The sequence below is a fragment of the Lissotriton helveticus genome, chromosome 9 (assembly GCF_964261635.1).
Source record: "Lissotriton helveticus chromosome 9, aLisHel1.1, whole genome shotgun sequence".
In the NCBI taxonomy this organism is placed as follows: Eukaryota; Metazoa; Chordata; class Amphibia; order Caudata; family Salamandridae; genus Lissotriton; species Lissotriton helveticus.
Genome location: NC_136070.1, coordinates 640,333,219 through 640,355,597, shown reverse-complemented (window position 1 = coordinate 640,355,597; position 22,379 = coordinate 640,333,219). Strand labels below are relative to the sequence as shown.

The window sequence follows — 22,379 nt, the reverse complement described above, 5'->3', positions numbered from 1 at the left end:
CCCCTCACAGGTGCACAGTTAGACAGGGAGAGGCCAGAAGTACCGCAGCGCACGAAGCAGAGTGACGCAGTCACCCGTAGCGCCCAGTGCGGCCCCTTGGCCAGCCCCACAGCAACCGGCCCCCAGAGCCACGCCCGTGCCCTCGCCGCGGCCAAAATTGAGCTCCCAGCTTCCCCCACCGCACCAGGCCCCAAGGCCAATTAGGCGCCTAGCGCCCCAGCGCCGCACAAGGGGAGACGGGTCCCAAAAGGCCAGCCACGGAGCCGAGCCCAAAGCCCCGAGAGCTCAGAAATCACTGTGGGGGGACCCCGCCGGCCGCCAGTGCGCCCCAGGCGCAGCGCTCCCTACCTCCACTCCACGGCACCGAGGCCTCCCCTTCTGGACCCCGGCCGCTGGTCTCGCCACCGTATCTCCGGGTCCCCTGCCGCTGTTGCCGCCAAAATTTCACCCGTCGGGCTGTGCAGGATGAAGATCAGGATCGCAGGTTTGGGTGCCGGAAAAATTGCGGGTTACACCATTTATTGGGTGCCGACTCCCCGATCCGGCGGAGCTTCAATAAGAGGTGGCCATCTTGGTCCCCTCCTCGGCCACGCCCCTAAGGTAAAGATTTTTAATGTGGCTTAACACAGTATGAAACACCAAGGGGCAGATTTACAATCCCCTTGCAACACTTATGCTCCTCTGTTGCGCCACTTTTGTGACGCAGCGGCGGCTAGGGGCTAGGGAGATGCGTCACAGATGCATCACATTGTAAAGCCCTGCGTCACATTATACCTGCGTCAGGTATAATGTATGCAGGGTGGGCGTTCTTATGTAAAAAGCCACGTAGAACTGATGATTTGAAATTTACAACATTTCACTGTACCACTCTAGGCCTCCCATCATCCCATATGCCTTCTCAGACCAGGCGTAAGGGATGACGTAGGGCATTTTTGAATGGGACTCACCTATCTGTTGTGGAGCATTGCTGGAGTTACATTACTTTCATGAGCAACTCCAGCAATGCGTCACTTTTGGGCCAACAGATGCGGCAGAATTTCTGACGCATCTGTTAATCCTTGTGTCATGGAGCACTGTATTGTAAATACAGAGCACCCGTGTTGGCGCAAGGACATTTGGCGCAAGGAAACTGACGCATCTATGCAGATGCGTCAGTTCCTTGTAAATCTGCCCCCTAGTTTGAGTAAACATAGTTCCCTTTCGCTAGATTGAGACAAGCATCAGAGTAATTGTCATTGCAATGCTATAAAAAGAAAGGATTTCTTACCTCGGAAGAATTACACTATGAATATACCTTGGTAACTGGAGGAAGATCCCAAAACATTTAATTACATTTCCAAAAGGGGACTTTGGGGAGGGGCAAGGAGGAGCCTCTCTGTTTAAAAGTCAAACCCCTTGACTGTTTCCTGCATTTCATTTCTGGGTAAGGAACAGGAATGTAGGCACTATTGCTCTGAGGCAATGGGAATATGCATACACTAAGCAGAGTAAATATTTTATCAACTCCACCATAAGACACTTAAGAGACTCAAATGTGCTGATCAGATTACCAAGCAATGAACGACTGGGCAATGTTTTTTTTCTGTTGACAAGGTCTAAGAGAACAAAAACACTTGAGAAACATTTACTGCCAGAAATTCTTGTATTATATGAAGTAGTGGGACGTGATAAAAGCAACTTTCAAGTGGATAGGATACGCTGAGTGGACATATGGTGCGAAGCAGGACCAATATATGACTAGTAATGATACTCATGAAATACATTGTGGAAGAGATGTGATAGAAATAAAAAGGGAATCTGAATGTCTGATTAACTAGAGAGAACACTACCAAAAGTGATGTAGAAGCTACTGTTAAGAAACTTCAATGGACTTGGCATAGTAAGTGCTCAATCTTCACGCATAGTGCGGCTGTGCTGTATAAATCACAGAGCTACCATGCTTGCTGGGTCTAGCAATTTGTCTTGTACATGATCAATGGAGCACTTTTTATAGATTTATTTCTGGTATTCAAGTACAAATTTAAAGTCCTGATGAAGGGTGTCCAGTATATCGGGGGCACCGAAACAACAACAATGCATTACTCAATGTGGGACATGTTTAGTGTGCAAATGTATGGCTTTTGTTCATTTTTAAGATTTTTTTTTTAGATTGCCAGAATGTATGTATCTGAATAACTAAATTGCATGTTGAGGTGAAGTGACCAGGATTGGTTGCTCCTTTATTAAATACATTAATTTTGGGATTTACGTTTTTTTAGAGACACTAAATCACATTGAAATTCTTGTCAGAGTCCCTTTTTTAATGTATTACATTAAAAGTAGTTTGCAAACAAATTTGCAGGTGTGAAGACATTTAACAGGAGTTGGGTGGGCTGGTCAATGGGATTGTTCATGTGTGTGAGACCACAATACTGAGAGTGATTTCTAAGTGCCTTGATTTTGTTAGTAAATTACGAATAGCAGAATTGTGATGCTGCGGAAGATAATATGCGTTTGTGTGAAAGGTTGTAGTCCACTATAGAGATGTTTACTCATCATAGAAAACATATCCACCAACTTGTTCTTTTTAGCATATTTAGGCCACCAAAGGTGAAATGGGCGGGTGGAAGATCCTCTACAATAATATACTGGTGGTGGGTGATCAAAGGAAGGTGCCACTGATGCACTCCCAGGAGTTATCAAAAGCACATGTACTTTGAGGACCTATCCAACATGAGAGGCAGCTGGGCATGTAGGATGAAGTTGTATTGAGCACAGAATGTCCTCCCACATAGCAGACATGGCACACAGAGACCATACAAACCCTACTGGAATTCCCCAAAACATTTATTTTTCCATGGTCAACATACTGGTCTCTATTGCAGACATACAAGAAGACAATGTATGGCTGGACAGAATACTGAGAGATCAGCAATCATGTTCATGTTAGGATCCATGTAGTATTTGGGTCATGGGATTACAATGAATGGAGCATGTCCCAGGAAAGAAATTGTTAAAATGATTGAGGATTCACCTAGGTCAACCAATATGACACATCCCCTAACTACTTTCTTAGGCACAGCAGACCATGATGTCAGGCTTGTGAAGGAGTTACTTAAGTCAGCACAGTGTGTGTGCAGATTTTTTTTAAGCTGCAGGAAATTGGCCAAAGGAATGTGAAAAATGATTTTGGTGGATGAAACAGACTATCACGATCCTCGGGATCTCGAATGAAGGCTGCAACAGGAATAAGTGGAAGGCAGTGGACCTTGATGAACGTGTGACTACAGGCACTACCCCCTGGCGGGATCCATGTCGTAAACTTGAAAAACAGCAATAAATTCATAAAGAAACAGGAGGAGGAAACAAATAGTTTCTCTCCAACTTATCGCACCTTAGTGTGTGCTCACTATTTCACCCCAGTCTTGGAAACCTACCATTGACTGAGTCACGCACTTTCTTTACCCCTGGTCCTGACGAAAACCAGCATAGGATGCAGTCTGGCTGAAACATGTAGACCTGTATTTAGGATACTTGAGACAAAACATAATACTCCACACGTATCCGCCAATATTTTTAACCCTGTCATAGGGCCCCACTATTAAAGCTACTTCCACTATCGGGAGGGGACCCTATAGATAGTTTTAACATCACCAATCACTGCACCAATCACAACACACCAAAAAAGAAAATGCTCCGCTGTAGTCAAGGCGTTGAAGCACACCCAGGGTGCACTCAGCACCTTGGGTGGGAGCCGATGATGAAGCATGCCACCAACTAGGTGGGTGGGTTAGGGTTTTCTTAATAAACCTATCAGTTTCCCAAACACAAATTACAGGCTTTAACTATGAGACAGTTATTCTTGATTATACATGTCAAGTAAAACACCATGATGCCATTGTTAAAAAAGGCACCAAAAGGAATAAGTAAAACAGGTGCAAGTGCCTATCGGTTAGTCGAAGCATAGAGATTGTACAGACGGAGCAAGGACGTTGTCATCACATTTGCTTCTGAAATGTTCAAAACTCTGTGAATAAATGATAGGTTGCCCATGCAATTATGTAGCAAACTTGACTCATTGTTAGAACAGACCAAAACCTCTTAAAGCAGGAGTGTCCAACATATGTCTAGGAAAAATCCATTTAAGATTTTCAGAGTTACTATTGACCTTGTTCTGTTTAGATTCCTTGAAACTAAATGTGGCCCAAAAGTCTGGCCTAGATCCGGCCCTCCCTGAACTGCACTGCACACCCATCATAAAGTATCTGTCCACATCAAAGGTTTTAGATAGAGTTTTATTGAGAATATATTGATGTGTGACACATTTACCAAGGCACATTCACTCTAGGTGGTGTATGTCCGCGGGCATGTAATATCGGAGTTGACTCTTTGTTGCATTTACTGGTGAGGAGCAATGAGCATGGTGAGCATAATGAGGATAAAACGCTGGTGAGTTGTGGAAAATCTAAAGATTTTTGTTTAACATGAGCATTGTGGCCAGGAAGGAGTCGATGGGAGGCACTGAGACAAGTTGAGGATGATGACCCTTTCTGGCACTGATAATCAATTGAGAAAGAGGACTCTTTCTTTTGGGTAGTAAGTGATGACATGGATGGAAGGAGAGACACAATACAGTTAAGATAGAGAATGCCTTCTATGTGTGTATTCGAAGGTTTAACCGACATAGGGCCAGGTTTTCAAAGATTTTGCGCTGGGTTTGCATACCAAAAGGGACACAACTGCGCAAAATGTTTTTTGTTGTATTTAGTTTCACTATTTACAAAATTTGCGCTGTTCTGTGCTACTCTGCATCAAAGGAGCATTCCATGTGTGGGAGGTGGGCGTTCCCATGCAGCCACCCATTGTTTTTGACGCTAAGTCCTATCTACAAACAATAGTAGACAGGGATTTGCACAAGAAATAACTCCACTTTGAAACAGGTGTTAAAAAAGGAGACACTCTTTTACTTTTATTTCTTCTAACTTTTCACACCTTGCATATTAATTAATTAATTAATCCACATTTGTATAGCGCACAGTCACCCGTTAGGGTCTCTAGGCGCTGGGGGCCGTCGGGAAGATTAAGCAAGCTATTGCCCAGAGTCACATGGTGCTGGGCTAACCTGCCGCCGGAGCCGGGGATCGAACCCTGATCCCCAGATTCCAGCGTCAGTCGCACTGGCCGCGGCGCCACACCTTTCCTATGGCTGCACTGCACACGACACATCCGAAGTGGGAAAAGTTTCAAGTTGCTTTAAGCATAGTGTCTTGTAATGGAAGGATACCTTTCCAGTACAAATCCTATAATAGATTCACGCAGACGTTTACCCTATGGTGCAAAGGTGAGCGTCTGGTGCTCGGTAGCCTGATTGTGCGCCAGCGCTAGGGAGACAATAAGATAGTGCTGTATTTATGTAAATATAACACTTCCCTGCTCTCTCCCTGTCACGCAACTCAGCGCAGAACTTTTGGTTGCTGTGTGGGATTTGTGTGACAGTTTGGTTACTCTGGACCAAATGGCATGGAAGCCATCAAGGCTTTAAGATGGAGTTTGGATGGCTGCATTGTGATTTGCAATCCTCTCCAGGTTTGGCCTCATACTGAAATCTAAATCCTCGCACTCAGTATCCCAACAAATAAATCTATTACCCTATCAATTAGCTGTTCATCATCGCTCACACACAGGGAACAAAGGGCCAGCTGTATGACCGTTGGATTTAGCGCCTCGCAACTTGCGACAAATTGCGAGTCACAAATTGCGATGTGCTACATCCAATATACAACAGTGTCTCAGACACTGTTTGTGATTGTCAATGGGGTCACAAATTGCGAGGCTTGTGAATAATAATGAACCTCTCGCAATTTGCAAGCCCATTGGGAATGACTGGCCCTCCCAGGGATGGTGGCCTGCTGGGCTGAGCAGACCACCATGTCTGGGACGGCCTTTAAATAAAGCAGTTTTTTTTTTAAATCAGCCCATTTTCCTTAAAGGAAAACGGGACGCATTTTTAAAAAAATTAAACGTTTTAGTTTCATTTTTTAAGGGCAGGTAGTGGTCCCTGGGACCACTGCCATCTCTTAAAAAAAATGTATGCAGACAGTCACAAATTGCGACTGCATTACCACCCTCTTGAAGAGGGTGGTAATTTGTGAGTGTTTTGTGACCACAATTGCGGTCACAAAACATTCATGCATTGGGTTGCATTCGCTATTAGGAAGGGAACGCCCCTTCCTAATAGTGACTCGCACTTCCTAAATAGTGAGTCTCAAATTAATTGCGACTCCCTATTAAGGAATTGTACATAGCCCTTTCACATTTTGCATGCACAAATGGGTCGCAAACCTGTTTGCGCATGCAAAAAAGGGTCGTACAACTGGCCCCAAAAGCTTTAGAATATCACCCCAAAGGGCAAATCCTATTGTTTCCGGACACGAGTCCATTGAAAACTGAAGCAAGCATGGGATATGTTTGTTAGGAGTTTGGCCAGAGTGACTAGAAATATTCATGATGGCAACAGTCTCCGCAACCCAAAAGCCATTTGAGGCCACCATAGTTGTTCCATTGCAAAGATCTGCTCTGATGCTAGGTTTAATTTCCAGCGGATAAAAGAAAAGCCATTTCTATATCTATTCGCACTTTCCTCGACAAGATGGATGTGACAGGGATTGGTTGTGACTTTTAATCATTACTTAATAACCAAATAAAAGTAAGAATTAATCAGATTGAAATTCAGAGAACATATGTTCAGCATGTAACTCTTCTCCCAACAGTAACTTCAATCGTCGCATTACCATATTGTCCAACCTAGGAATTGGATCCTCGGCAGACACCATTCTCCCTCTCCTTGCCCTTTAATAACCACTTTTTACATCCTATCCCTCATGCTCTCATGGAGATTGCAAAGGCTTCTTAAATCCTTCAGGCATTATTTCTGAGGCACCACTTACGCTTCAAGCTCTTGCTTCACCTTGGTAAATTCTTCCCGGGTCATGGATGTGTCGCCTTCCCCCAGCTTTTGCAACTTCTCTCTGGATGCTTCAAAATCTGGTTTTGGTGGTGCAGGGGGGATCTGTAGGGCACAAGATAAATCAATTTAATTAATCCAGTGTTCACAGAGCTTCAAAATGAATCGAAATATGCTAGACTGAATTCACCAATACTAGATTCTCCCCAGTGAGAGGATCAAGCATAGCAAGTGGGGCACACTTCCACTACACCCTGCCACAAAATGATACCACCATTAGGACACGTTGGGATGGCCTCTCCATTTATTCAATCCACTCCTTTTCTTCAAATGATCTCAGACTGGAGTCTCCAAAATTCAGATCTTTCTTTGCACAAAACAGAAAGTTCTCCAGGGTTGCAGTTTCGGTTTCGAACTTCCAATCTATAAATGTCAGAACTGACTTTTCTCTCATTCAGTAAACATCTTACAACTCATTTAATCCATGATTAATATCCTTTGCCCTGTGAACCCTTGTTTCAGAGTGGATTATTGATGAAGCCATACCTATTAATTACTCACTCTTTGTATGGACCCTTCCCCATTTCTGTTATGTTTATATCTTGTTCCCCACTTCCCCCAAATTACTGATCCTCCTCGGCTTCCCTTCCCATCTGGTTTCCCCCCAGTGTAATTCTAGTCAACTTATCATTGCTGTTAGGTTTTGTTATTTTAATTTATTGTTCTGGTTTATTGTACAGCACATAAACACCCAAAGGGTGCTTGTGCTCTAATTAAGTAAATAAATGTAGTAGCAGAACTTGATGCATGCTGAAGGCCGCTCTAACAATGACCCTTGCAAATGCTGTGGACTGAGTCGCTAACAGGTACCAAGGGTAATTACCTATATATACTTGCATATTTTAGTATGTGGGCAGTACCAAATTACAGGGACATGTAAGGATACTACAACACCTCAAAGCAATCGTAAATTCTGACTTCACTTATCCTGTGGCGCGACATTTCAAGCAGCACCACAACAACAATCTCAACTGCCTGACATATTTTGTAATTGAAAGTGTGCCTACAATTAGGCGGGGAGGCAATTGAGAAGTATTGCTCAGACAGTTGGAGACACAGTTTATATTAAACTTTGATACAAAGTCACCCAATGGTTTGAATGTCAGTGAGGATCTTAATAATTTACTATAATTTTAGATTTTTATATGCGATTCATACAGAAGGGTAGGTTTATTTTAAAGCTAGGCAATGCTGGCAGCTATCGAACACAAATATACGCACATTTTTACACTTTTACACATTTTATGACGAGGGGTAAGGTCAGTATAAGTAGATAGTGTACACAACACTGAGCTGGGGATGTAACATAGAGTTGTACAGTAACAATATCAAATTACAAATATGTTTAAAAAAAAAAATTTCAACATGCAAACTATATTAGACCCTCCATGCATAGTATGATATAATTCTGATAAAATAAGACATAAACAATGGCAGATACCGTCTGATTAAGTAATCTCTATTATATGAACTTAGTCCAATAGGGGCCCAATTTTGGATTCCCGAGTGATACCAACAATGAACACAGGAAGAATGGTACTAATATTAGCTATTTTTACAATGATGATTTGACTGTCTTTAATAAGAGATTTAGTGATCTCTAGGTCATTAATGTAACCCACTATCAGCTCAATTTTGGGTTCCATAATGATACCTACAGTACACACAAGAAGAATGGTACTGATACTAGCCATTTTACAAATGCTGATTTGCTTGTTTTTAATATATGAGCCTTTATCAATGTTATTATTTATATTTATAAATGTCATTTTTGTGATGATGGTGAGGTTCAAATATTAACTTTCAATTGAATTTTAGATGGAATTTCATTTTGTACTGTGTATCTGTTTGCACACACTAACAATTTCATTGCAATCGTTACCAACGGGTAATATTGTACATATCAGTTACAATATGTGCATTCCCCATATGATGAAATCACTGTCTGTTAAACATGGGCATTCTGAAAACGTATAGTATCTTGTTAATGGCCACTGTTACCCTGTAACCACGTGAGCACTACTTAAAGAGGTGTTTGAATTTCAGCGCATACGTGAGCAAGGCCAGGCTTGGGCGAAACACAAAATGGTGAATAACTTGCATTGAAATACTTTTTTGCACAAGAAATTGGAGTCTGTACCAGAGTCTGATTCTACTGAGCTCCACTGAATCCTGATTTTGGCGGCTGAAGCGGTTTTGGGGACCCGAGGAGGCGCTTTTCATTCTACTCTGCAGGATACCAGCATCACAAATATCTAGCCCTGCAGTCCGCTAATCCACTTTGGGACAAGTATTGACCAAACGCCCGGCACCACTTACCTGGGAGAGAAATGCATCTTGGGATTTGCAGTCCGTCACAACATCACGGACTGGGTTAGGTGAGCTAACACTGGATGGGCTGAGCGGACTCTCACTATTGGTGCCCAGCAGGAGGCATTTGATGTTTAAGTGAAGCACCCTGAACTTTATGGCGCTGACGAGAGCCGAAATGCATCCGCCATTTAACAAAATAAAGATGCTTCCAAGTCTCCCCTACGAGGCCTCTGCTCGTTCTTTTGAAGGAGGTTGTGGTGACATTTATGCGCGCTTGCTAGTATCGCGCTAAAGAGGCCCCCGCTTTACAAATTGGCCCGGTCCCTTGCTGGCTGCTGCTTCGGCAGGTTGTGTGTCTTCCAAGTGATTGGATTGGACTGGGCCCGCCCTCGAGCTCAGGACTACATAAAGCTGTTGAATTGAAGTATTCCACTTCGAAGTTGGACGGGATGCATGTCATACCTGCCCCCCCGCTCCACTGAATCCTGAGTTTGGCGGCTGAAGCGGTTTTGGGGACCCGAGGAGGCGCTTTTCATTCTACTCTGCAGGATACCAGCATCACAAACATTTAGCCCTGCAGTCCGCTAATCCACTTTGGGACAAGTATTGACCAAACGCCCGGCACCACTTACCTGGGAGAGAAATGCATCCTGGGATTTGCAGTCCGTCACAACATCACGGACTGGGTTAGGTGAGCTAACACTGGATGGGCGGAGTGGACGCTCACTATTGGTGACCAGCAGGAGGCATTTGGATGTTTAAGTGAAGCACCCTGAACTTTATGGCGCTGACGAGAGCCGGAAAGGCCGAAATGCATCCGCCATTTAACAAAATAAAGATGCTTCCATGTCTCCCCTACGAGGCCTCTGCTCGTTCTTTTGAAGGAGGTTGTGGTGACATCTATGCGCGCTTGCCAGTATCGCGCTAAAGAGGCCGCCGCTTTACAAGTTGGCCCGGTCCCTTGCTGGCTGCTGCTTCGGCAGGTTGTGTGTCTTCCAAGTGATTGGATTGGACTGGGCCCGCCCTCGAGCTCAGGACTACATAAAGCGGTTGCATTGAAATATTCCACTTTGAAGTTGGACGGGATGCATGTCATACCTGCCCCCGCTCCACTGAATCCTGAGTTTGGCGGCTGAAGCGGTTTTGGGGACCCGAGGAGGCGCTTTTCATTCTACTCTGCAGGATACCAGCATCACAAACATCTAGCCCTGCAGTCCGCTAATCCATTTTGGGACAAGTATTGACCAAACGCCCGGCACCACTTACCTGGGAGAGAAATGCATCCTGGGATTTGCAGTCCATCACAACATCACGGACTGGGTTAGGTAAGCTAACACTGGATAGGCAGAGCGGATGCTCACTATTGGTGACCAGCAGGAGGCATTTGGATGTTTAAGTGAAGCACCCTGAACTTTATGGCGCCGACGAGAGCCGGAAAGGCCGAAATGCATCCGCCATTTAACAAAATAAAGATGCTTCCAAGTCTCTCCTACGAGGCCTCTGCTCGTTCTTTTGAAGGAGGTTGTGGTGACATTTATGCACGCTTGCCAGTATCGTGCTAAAGAGGCCCCCGCTTTACAAGTTGGCCCGGTCCCTTGCTGGCTGCTGCTTCGGCAGGTTGTGTGTATTCCAAATGATTGGATTGGACTGGGCCCGCCCTCGAGCTCAGGACTACATAAAGCGGTTGCATTGAAGTATTCCACTTCGAAGTTGGGCGGGATGCATGTCATACCTGCCCCCGCTCCACTGAATCCTGAGTTTGGCGGCTGGAGCGGTTTTGGGGACCCGAGGAGGCGCTTTTAATTCTACTCTGCAGGATACCAGCATTACAAACATCTAGCCCTGCAGTCCGCTAATCCACTTTGGGAAAAGTATTGACCAAACGCCCGGCACCACTTACCTGGGAGAGAAATGCATCCTGGGATTTGCAGTCCGTCACAACATCACGGACTGGGTTAGGTGAGCTAACACTGGATGGGCGGAGCGGACGCTCACTATCGGTGACCAGCAGGAGGCATTTGGATGTTTAAGTGAAGCACCCTGAACTTTATGGCGCTGACGAGAGCCGGAAAGGCCGAAATGCATCCGCCATTTAACAAAATAAAGATGTTTCCAAGTCTCCCCTACGAGGCCTCTGCTCGTTCTTTTGAAGGAGGTTGTGGTGACATTTATGCGCGCTTGCCAGTATCGCGCTAAAGAGGCCGCCGCTTTACAAGTTGGCCCGGTCCCTTGCTGGCTGCTGCTTTGGCAGGTTGTGTGTCTTCCAAGTGATTGGATTGGACTGGGCCCGCCCTCGAGCTCAGGACTACATAAAGCGGTTGCATTGAAGTATTCCACTTCGAAGTTGGGCGGGATGCATGTCATACCTGCCCCCGCTCCACTGAATCCTGAGTTTGGAGACTGAAGCGGTTTTGGGGACCCGAGGAGGCGCTTTTCATTCTACTCTGCAGGATACCAGCATCACAAACATCTAGCCCTGCAGTCCGCTAATCCACTTTGGGACAAGTATTGACCAAACGCTCGGCACCACTTACCTGGGAGAGAAATGCATCCTGGGATTTGCAGTCCGTCACAACATCACGGACTGGGTTAGTTGAGCTAACACTGGATGGGCGGAGCGGACGCTCACTATTGGTGACCAGCAGGAGGCATTTGGATGTTTAAGTGAAGCACCCTGAACTTTATGGCGCTGACGATAGCCGGAAAGTCCAAAAAGCATCCGCCATTTAACAAAATAAAGATGCTTCCTAGTCTCCTCTACGAGGCCTCTGCTTGTTCTTTTGAAAGAGGTTGTGGTGACATTTATGCGCACTTGCCAGTATCGCGCTAAAGAGGCCCCCGCTTTACAAGTTGGCCCGGTCCCTTGCTGGCTGCTGCTTCGGCAGGTTGTGTGTCTTCCAAGTGATTGGATTGGACTGGGCCCGCCCTCGAGCTCAGGACTACATAAAGCGGTTGCATTGAAGTATTCCACTTCGAAGTTGGGCGGGATGCATGTCATACCTGCCCCCGCTCCACTGAATCCTGAGTTTGGCGGCTGAAGCGGTTTTGGGGACCCGTGGAGGCGCTTTCTATTCTACTCTGCAGGATACCAGCATCACAAACATCTAGCCCTGCAGTCCGCTAATCCACTTTGGGACAAGTATTGACCAAACGCCCGGCACCACTTACCTGGGAGAGAAATGCATCCTGGGATTTGCAGTCCATCACAACATCACGGACTGGGTTAGGTGAGCTAACACTGGATAGGCGGAGCGGACGCTCACTATTGGTGACCAGCAGGAGGTATTTGGATGTTTAAGTGAAGCACCCTGAACTTTATGGCGCTGACGAGAGCCGGAAAGGCCGAAATGCATCCGCCATTTAACAAAATAAAGATGCTTCCAAGTCTCCCCTACGAGGCCTCTGCTCGTTCTTTTGAAGGAGGTTGTGGTGACATATATATATGATCCTCAGATGCTTCAGGAATGGGCAGAAAACAATTTAAAAAGCTCTATGAACATGATTCACATATTAATTAAATACGCGGAATCAGATAGAGATAAACTTTTGGTGGAAATCGATCGTATCAACAGTCTCCTTGAAGCCACGGGCGAAACCGACTTTATCACCAAAAGCAAAATGGAAATTGACATCCGTGTTAAAAAACTGGAGGAAACCATCATTGAAAGAAAAATTACAAAATTTGCTCGAGATAAGAATGACTACGCTATGGGTAGAATTTTTACCTTTTCTCGCAAATACGATAATTTAAAACGCAAAGCCCTCTTGAAAAACAACAGTTCAGCAATGGGCCAAACTAAAGACAGCAATGATACCTCCTCCATTCCTGCCGATAATTCCGATGTCTTATCCATGAATTCACTAACTTCTAACAGCGATGAGGGTGGTTCTACAGCATCACTACCAGGCCCAAGTATGCGGGATAATTACTCTCTAGTGGAGGAACTAAATTTTGTCAGCGAGGACCGAAGTTATTCCCTGCGCTCCCGGAATCCTCTATTAAAGCAAGGAAATCAACCAGTCAACGCAGGCGCGCAAGGAAGCGGATCTGTAAACAAAAATACTTTTCACAAAAAAGCAAAAAAGAATTGGAACAAGTAACAAGTACAGTGGAAAACACCGTAATTAATCTCACTGATCTTGTCCTGTCTAAAGCTGAGGAACAATTACTTTCATTAGGACTATCTTACTGTCCGCCAAATAGGTTTTCATACAATCAAACGAGAATTGATGTTTTTAAATTTATTCGCAAGATAAAATTGATTAAACATTTCCAATTGTAATCCAAGCGAATAAAAACAGTAAATGTGCCTACTTGTAAAGACTCGACACCTGTTCTTCAAGTACAAGATATCACAGGCTTACAAAACCTCTATGATTTGGCATTCAATGACGATTCACAGCTTCCACCGAGAGTAAGTCAAACTATCACTGTGAATTGTCAAGTTACTAGTCCTTTTCGTCCTAAATCCACATTTCTACCACTGATGCCAAGAGACGCGGTAGATGTATTCAGTGATAAAGTCATCATAGAACTGAAAAGTTTAAACAGACAGGTCATGATTCAAAGTAAACAACGAGATTACAATAATAACCAATACCATCTGCTTGTACAAAAACTCCAAAACAATAAGGATGTGATAATAAAAAATGCGGACAAGGGAGGAAATACAGTCTTATGGCAGCTAAAAGATTACATGACTGGGCTGCCCAATTGCAGACCTATACCCAAGAGGTGGCGCGGGAGTTTCGTGGCCCGGAAGAGATGCAGGGCTGTGGCATACCCAGACATGTCTTATCGTATATCGCGCTGCAACAGAGGCTTGATTTGAAGGACCTCACCCAGGAGGAACGCACCATACGGTCATGCTGGAACCGAGTGCACCGCAGACTGGGAATGACGCGGCCTTATGCCCCGGAGATCCCACTGGGAATGCTCACTGCATTGCCCCATGGCGGTGACTGGTCGCGACTGAGAGTTTGGGAGGAGGTGGGTATACAGCTCCTGGGAGACCTCTATGAGGACGGGGCGTTACTGCCTTTTCGGGCACTTCTGGACCGCTATGACATTCACGAGGGCACTCCAGGAGCACTGGAAAACTGGTCATGAGGAACCACAGCTGTCCGCGGCGTGTCAATACATCATGATGTCTGCGGGAACGGTTAAGGCAGTGTCATGCCTGTATTCCAGGATGATCAATGAGAGATTGACCCCCCTTAGAGGTGCTCAGGACCCGTTGGGAGACTGACATAGGGAAGGATATCCCGGAGACCACGTGGGCCCAGCTGCTGTGTCGAGCCTGGAAGGGCACGCGCGGTGCTCGATTCCAATTGGTCCACTTCTATATCTTGCATAGAGCCTACCTGACCCCGGAGAAACTACAGAAATATTTCGCCTCGGAGACGGCAGCCTGCCCTAGATGCAGGACGCTCGGAGCGGACCTCATTCACATGTTATGGTCCTGCTCCGTGCTGACCTCCTACTGGTTGTTTGTAGGGGACACGCTATCCGAAGTAACTGGAAGATCCTTGCAGATAGATGCGGCGGTTGGAATTCTACACTGGTTCCCACATACCCCCAAAAATAAGATTTCCAGTAAGTTTATCGACTTAGGGTTGCTCCTGGCTAAACGGGAAATCACCAGACATTGGAAGGTGCGGGTTGGTCCAACGGGTACTAAATGGCGCAATGAACTTCTCAAGTGGGCAGGGAGCGAGAGCACGCTGAGATACCAGCAGGCTAGGCGGCGACAGGCTGAGCGAGCTCTAGAGGCGGCGCAGGCTTGGGAGACGTTGGTACAGGCCCTGCGCGACCATGACACACATACTGACTCTGATAGTGTTGCTGAGGAACCGCCTACACCCCAATAGCATAATATTGGCGAGATTACCCAATGGGAAGAACTCAGTCTCTTATCACAAGCTCTTTGACCGTATACCACATTACCGATGACGGGATGGGAGGGGGGAGGAGGAAAGAGGGAAGGGGAGAGTCATTTGATTCCGTTAAGTATCAGAGAACTATACCATTGGGACTTGAGGCCCACTCTTATGGGGGGGGAGGACTGTTTGGGATGGGAGGGGATGGGTGTTTCTTTGGGTTGTTTGGAAAAGCAGAAGAGATCTATTCATTTTCACCTGTTTTACACTGATAGAAAGTGGAGCTATTTACCGAAGATTAGATGCAAATGCCGCCCGACCTCCGGGTTGTGGGCTAAATGGCCGTGTATAGATATTTTACCACTGCCGCCGACTTTACTATGGACCATTGCACAGGTGCCTGTTATATGATTATATATATTTCCTGCAATAAAAATATATTTACGAAAAATAAAAGATTACATGACTGAGGCCGAGAGACATTTATCTGAAACTTCGTGTTATTCAAAATCTACACAGTCCATCATGGTTCAAAGTCATGAAAAAACCCGGAAACAAATTTCCAACTGGAAAAGACTTGGTTTGCTGTCCAAAGATGAGAGTACATTCTTATTAAATGACCATCCTATTACTCCGAATTTATATTTCCTCCCTAAAATTCATAAACAGGTGCTGCCTACTCCCGGTCGCCCTATTATATCCGCGATTGGGAGTATGAACGAAAACATGTCCAAATATGTAGACTTTTTTTTGCAACCTCACATGATCAATCTAAGATCTTACCTAAAGGACACTACAGACTTCTTGGCAAAAATTGCAAATGTAGAATGGTGTAACAATTATCTATTTCTTGTAATGGACATTGAGTCTTTATATACATCTATTAATCACCAGCAGGGTATCAATGCTTGCAATTTCTATCTAAGTAAGCGTGATATATGTTTCCGTGATCATAATGTAATGTTGATGGAAATGATCAGAATATGCCTCACTGCTAATTTTTTCCGCTTCCATGGTAACATCTACCAACAGCTGCGTGGTGTGGCAATGGGCTCGTGCTTTTCCCCCAGCTACTCATGTTTACATGTGGGTTGGTGGGAGGAGCACGAGCTCAAAACCACGCACAGGCACTGGTCAAGTAACATTGTCAATTATTGGCGCTATATAGATGATGTTTGTATAATCTGGAGGGGGACAGCTAATGAGGCGTTATCTTTTGTATCTGATATCAATGCCAATAATTTAAATCTCAGATTTACTGCTTCTATCACCTCAGACTCAGCAGAATTTTTAGATGTACAGTTGTATATAAAAAAATTCCAAACTAGAGACTCGATTGCATCGCAAATCTACAGCGGGTAATTCGATCTTGCATGCCCGAAGCGCTCATCCCCGACACACCATCAAAAGTATCCCCTATGGGGAATTCATTCGCATCTGTAGAATCTGCAGTGATGCCACATCACTTGATGAGTGTTTAATGGAGTCCAAACGCAGATTTTTGAATAGGGGTTACACTGAACAAATCTTGGACCAAGCATTAATTAGAGCTAGGTCACTAGATCGTAAATCCCTACTTGCTCCGAGCAATTCTGATAATGTCATTCCAGAATGCTCAGTAAGATTAATTACAACCTTCTGTGTACAGGAACGCAAGATAAGGCGCATCATTTGCAAGGAATGGCCTATTGTCTTGACCGATATCATTCTAGGTCCCATACTACCTGCCATCCCTGATATTACTTTCAGGAGGGCTCCTTCCATGCGTGATGCATTGGACAAACCATCGCCTGAGATTCTTCCAAAAAAACCTTGGTTCCACAAAACAGGATTTTTTAAGTGCACTTCCTGTCGTGCTTGCACGTTTGAAAAAACACCACCCACTACACGACTGCATTTAGTGAGGTCCCTGTGCCAATTCGTGAACATTTAACTTGCAGGTCTGAATATGTGATCTATAAACTAAGATGTACCTGTAATCTCGAATATATTGGCAGCACGAAACTTCCGGTGCATAAACGCATTCTGCAGCACATACGAGCAATTGTCAACAGTGACGAAAATTACCCTGTGGCAAGACATTTACGATCTGTTCACAACAAATTGCTAAAAGATCTGGAATATACTGTCTTGTGTTCAGTGCCCCAGCCCGGACGGGGTGGGGATAGGGAAAAACTGTTACGACAAAAGGAAACACACTTTATATTAGCATTGGATACTAAGGCCCCTAATGGGTTAAATTTAACGGAAGACCTAAATAACTTTTTGTAAATCCTGCCATGTTAGTTGTCTGATTTAATAGTGTCTTAGTTACTGTCTAAGATATCTGCACATTCCTTCTGTGGAATGAATCTGTACAATTTGGGGTCATCGGCTGATGATCATTATTTTGACATAATCATATTTCTATAGTTTGATATATCATTTCTTTTCTTCAAAAAAACTGTAAGCTTTATATAACTGTCCTTACTGTTTACTCGGCTGTGAGCATCATTTTAATTTCACTTATGGGTGTTAACTTCAACATTCAAAAAGATTTTTTTCTTTTTGAATTGGCACTTTATGAGCACTAATACTGACATACCATACGAATGAATTATGTCCATAAAAATGTACTAATATGACCTTAACATATATAATAGGCAACTCTGGAGGTGTATAGATTGCAGGACTGTTATAATGAACTTATTAATATACATATACTATTGAGTGACATTTGTCAAAGGACTGTATTTGTGTTTGCAGTTATGAATTTTATTAGGACACTATGTCGTCATTATAATTATTTTTCATTCATTGCAAGCATGTTTACATAACACTTCATGTTATTCATTTATTAACTGTTTTGCTTCTAATCTAATTTTTCCTAAAATATGTTGCCTCTTATAATTCCATATTAAGTTTTTGGAAAACATCAATTGAATTCTTGGTTTTTATAGTGATGTAACAATGGAGTCTGTTTGTATTTCACAAACGTACTTTTTGCATTGGTCTGTCTTTTATGTTTGCTATTTTCACTGTGTGATTGTGCACTTCCTCGATTAGTCCCACTATTATGTTTACTATATAATTGTCTGTTCCCTTTGAGCGCGTTATGTGAACAAGCTCCCTTGAGGAGTGAAACGCGTCATTTGATGGACATTTGTCCCTTATTTTCTTGAAAAATAAATCATTATTCTTCCACACTCTTGAGGATTTGAACTTTCTTTGGAATGGCTGTATCGTAATACAGAGGTTTGCGCGAGGTCCGCACCTGAAGGAACTCCGACTTCCAGTGTTGGAACAGGACTGTTGGTTTCATATATATATATATATATATGTATATGTATGTATATGTATGTATATATATATATATATATATATATATATATATATATATATATATATAAGCCTTCTAACAACTCAGATTCGCTGCAGGGCTGAAGCGTTTAATATGTGTAATATTGACCAGGATTTGAAAATGTTTACATTTTGCATCCTTTCCTTTTCCCCAGACCTTCGGATGAAGTCTTTCCTTCATCACCCTTCACTTTCCATTGCTGTATTGGAAAACGGGGAGTAGCTTCAGAGGGTTATTTGGGGTGTCACGTCCCCCAAATAAATGCATTCTTGCTTGGTCTGGGGGCCCTGAGTCGGGTCTCCTGTGCTTTTGTTGGTTTTTCCCTTTGTTCATATTTGACTAAAACCTTTGAACTTGTTCATTTTTTTTTATCAGGATCTTAGACAGAGGCCCACCTAATCCAACCCAGCATTGAACTTGTTCCCAGTGGGAACAGTGGATTCCAAGGCTTGGTCATCTCACCCCTTCACCTTTCTGCATACTGTTTTTTATTCTGGAAATTTGTGTCACCCCCCAAATCTCACTGACTAAGCTACGCCCCAATAGGAAAAGGATGCTACTAGGACAGATGGATTAACTGCAGATGCTAAGAACACCAAAGGTTTGTAAATTGTATAAATTGGAGTAATCAATCCTAGTCCTGGAGAAAGGTACCACAGAATACATGAAGATTTGACAGCGCATGCTTCATTGAGGAGGCATGCAGGCGGGTATCCCCCAGGCTGCGACAGAGGACTGCATTGCTCCAGTTTGTTTATCACTCTCTCTGGTAGCCAGCATTCTATGGCTGAGAAGGAACCTCAGTGAGTTTAGCACTCACGGCCAAGGCCTTTGTGCAACCTATAGGAAAGAGGATTAAATTCCGGTAGAGCCAATTTAACCTTTCATGATTCTAGGGTCAATAAATAAGTAATACCAATTTGGGTGATAGTAACCCCACTTAAAATGTCTACTGTGAAAAGGCAGCACAGCAGGAGCAAGTGGTAAATTAACAACAATCTATCATAAAAAAGTTATTATTTAAGCCAGGACAAAAAACAACGCATGCAAGCATAACTGTGTTTTGTATGAAGAAGAACAGAAAAGCCTGCGGTGTGTTCTTTAGTTTCTTGCGTAGTACTTGAAAAATGCAAATTAAATATTTTGTTTAACAAGGCTCAGATTTGCTAACGCTTTGCACCAGGTTTGTGTTACTTTCTTTGAACAGTTTACCGAAGTAATACAAAGTTGCACTATGCTCTGGCTTGTGTCAGGGGGTGCTCCATGGGTGTTAGATGGGCATTTCTAGGCAACCACCAAAGGGTTTTGATGCAAATCCCTATGTACAAACATTCGTAGGCAGGGATTTGCGCTAAAATCGCATGCCTCCTCGAAGCAGACGTAACAAAGAAATGTTTTCATTTCTCCATGTTGTTCCTGCTATGCTTGAGTGCTGCCTTGTACAGCACACACGCAAAGTGGGAAAAGCATTAAAGAATACTTTTTTAACTGGATGGGTATCCTTTCAGTACAAAAACAGTTCCTTACAGAACGCACACATGCAGGCCATAGCGGGCACACGGCGTTTCCCCAGTAGGCCGCTAGGGTGGGGGGCGGTTTTGGGACCCTGGGGGGCCATTTTTGTTACGGGGGTCGGCAATATCGGCCCCCTGAAACAAAATCGGCCGAAACCGGCCCTCGCAAACTGCTTGGCTGCACTCCCCCTAACTGGGGAGGGGGGATGGGGGGGGGGGGGGGGAGCAGTTTGCCAGGGCCGGTTTCTATTCCCAGTCCGGCCCTGCACACATGCTTGCACTATGTTGCATGGCAGCCAAAAGTGCCGCAGTATAGGGAGTGGAAAAGAGCGTCATATCGTAGTAGATACATCGCTGCTCTTCTCTCTCCCTTTCACGCAATGCCGCGCAGCAACTTTTTGTTTTGGACTGCTGTCACACCACTGAAATTTGTACTGGCGAGGTATCACTCAGGTACACATTTCTTGAAGGCCTCTACTGGCTCGCCTATGCGCTAGCGCAATGTTAACCTTATAGTAAAAGGGCTTATTTTGTGCAAGCGAGGCCAATAAGACATGTCGCCCTATGTAAAGTTGGCACCGCACATAGTACCATCATGGCCACATTCCCCACCCCCAAACACATAGCATGCATGCAAATTTTCTTTGACAACCCAACGCTGGGGGGGTTGTCGCTGCATTACACACTTTTTAGAACATCTAGACCAAATTGTAAATAGCTACCGAATGGCTTAGTGTATGTCACAAAAACGGTTCGTATTTGGGGGCTAGCATGTGAACACCATTTAGTAAATAGAGGACACTGGCGCTATCTCTGGTTTAAGCTAAGTTCGTCTTGAACTTATGCAATACAGTAAGTTGTAATGAGAGGCCATAGTGCGCACACTCTGAATGTGGAACTCTCCAGTCAGAACAATTACATTTTTATGTTGCGTTTCATTGGGAACTTCTGCCATTTCTAAGCGCTATAAATAATAAGTGCAATGACTCATTTGTGGCAGTTGTTGCAAGTGGGTGGTACAGGCACTCACTTTTGGGGAACAGGGCTCATTTTTAATAAGCAAAAAAGGGACAATGAAGGAAAATACAGATATGAAAACTCCGGCAGTGAGAGAAATCAGAGATAAAAAAGAACCAGCAAGAGTTGGATAAAGAGCTTGGAAGTTTGGTGGAAGAAAGAGGCATGAGGTAGAAATAATAATAGTCACTCTCTGTAACAGGCAGCTGGTGCACCTGAAAGAGCCGGCAACAGGCTACTGAGGAAAACCTCTGGACCCTGCCAGTATGATTTGTACAAAATAAGCACTGGACAGATTCATGATATTCAATTTACCAACAGTGGGAAGATTAAGTGATTTTCCCAGAATCATAGGATGTTGAGCTGAAGCCAAGGCTCGAACCTGGTTCCCCAGCTTCGAAATGGGCCGCTCTGGCCATTATGACACATCCTCTTGAGTAGGCCGTGTCAGGCTTCAAAACTCTGACATGCAAACCATTACATTTCTCAGTGGGGACCTTTAAGTCGCAGACGATGAACCACCCTGTCTGCTCATATACCCATATAACTAGTGCTTTAAATGGTCCAGTACTCACCGGTACTGAGTACCGGCACTTCGTAGATTAATCACTCTGAGCTCCGGCACTTCTCTACTGCAGAGGAGAGTATCGGTACTCATAAAAAGGTAGGCTCATTGGCTGTGAGTGCTGGTGAGCAGGAGTGGAACGTGCCTCTGGCAGCCAAGACGCCGCTTCTGTCGCTCCGATCTGAGCCCCAGCTGAGCTATTTAGCAGGGTGCTCGCCATCATGCTGTGTTCGACCGAGCGGGGTCCGTTCAGACCCTGTGCTGTCAATCACATTCACACTATCCTGTGCATTTGTGTAAACACAGGAATCATGGCAGTCCCCTGGCAGTGGCAATCAGGCTACGGCCAGTCCGACCCTGGTGCCAATTAAAAAAGCCATGCTAGGTGAAGAGTATAACATGGCTTTCATCATACCCGAGTCTTTTGTGTGTCTGCTTAAGTTTGTGTATTTGCCTGCATTTGTATGCCTGTTTTTTGTAAGAAAAAAGTGAGAGAAAGAGAGAGAGAATCAAAACACTCTCGGGAGGTATTTTAAAGAAGAGGGATGAGTGAAAGGATGAATGGATAGGTTTGGAGATGGATGGATGGATAGGTTTGGATTTGAAGGGTGAACAGACGGAATGGTAAAAAAACTGAATTATGGATGGAAGACTGAATAGATGACAGAATGTAAAGGTTAAATGGTGGACATCAACAGGTAAATGGTAGGATGAAAGGATGAATGGATAGATCGATGGACGAGACAA

General features: G+C 44.3%; 1 protein-coding gene across 1 annotated transcript in view; it reads right to left on the bottom strand.

Annotated features, from left to right (window-relative positions):
* Positions 1–22,379, bottom strand: part of SNX32 (sorting nexin 32) — a 346,690-nt gene that overhangs the window by 180,519 nt on the left and 143,792 nt on the right. The window contains exon 4 of the mRNA XM_078660710.1: positions 6,927–7,048. Within this exon, the coding sequence (XP_078516836.1) occupies positions 6,927–7,048 (122 nt within the window). The remainder of the gene's footprint in view (positions 1–6,926; positions 7,049–22,379) is intronic.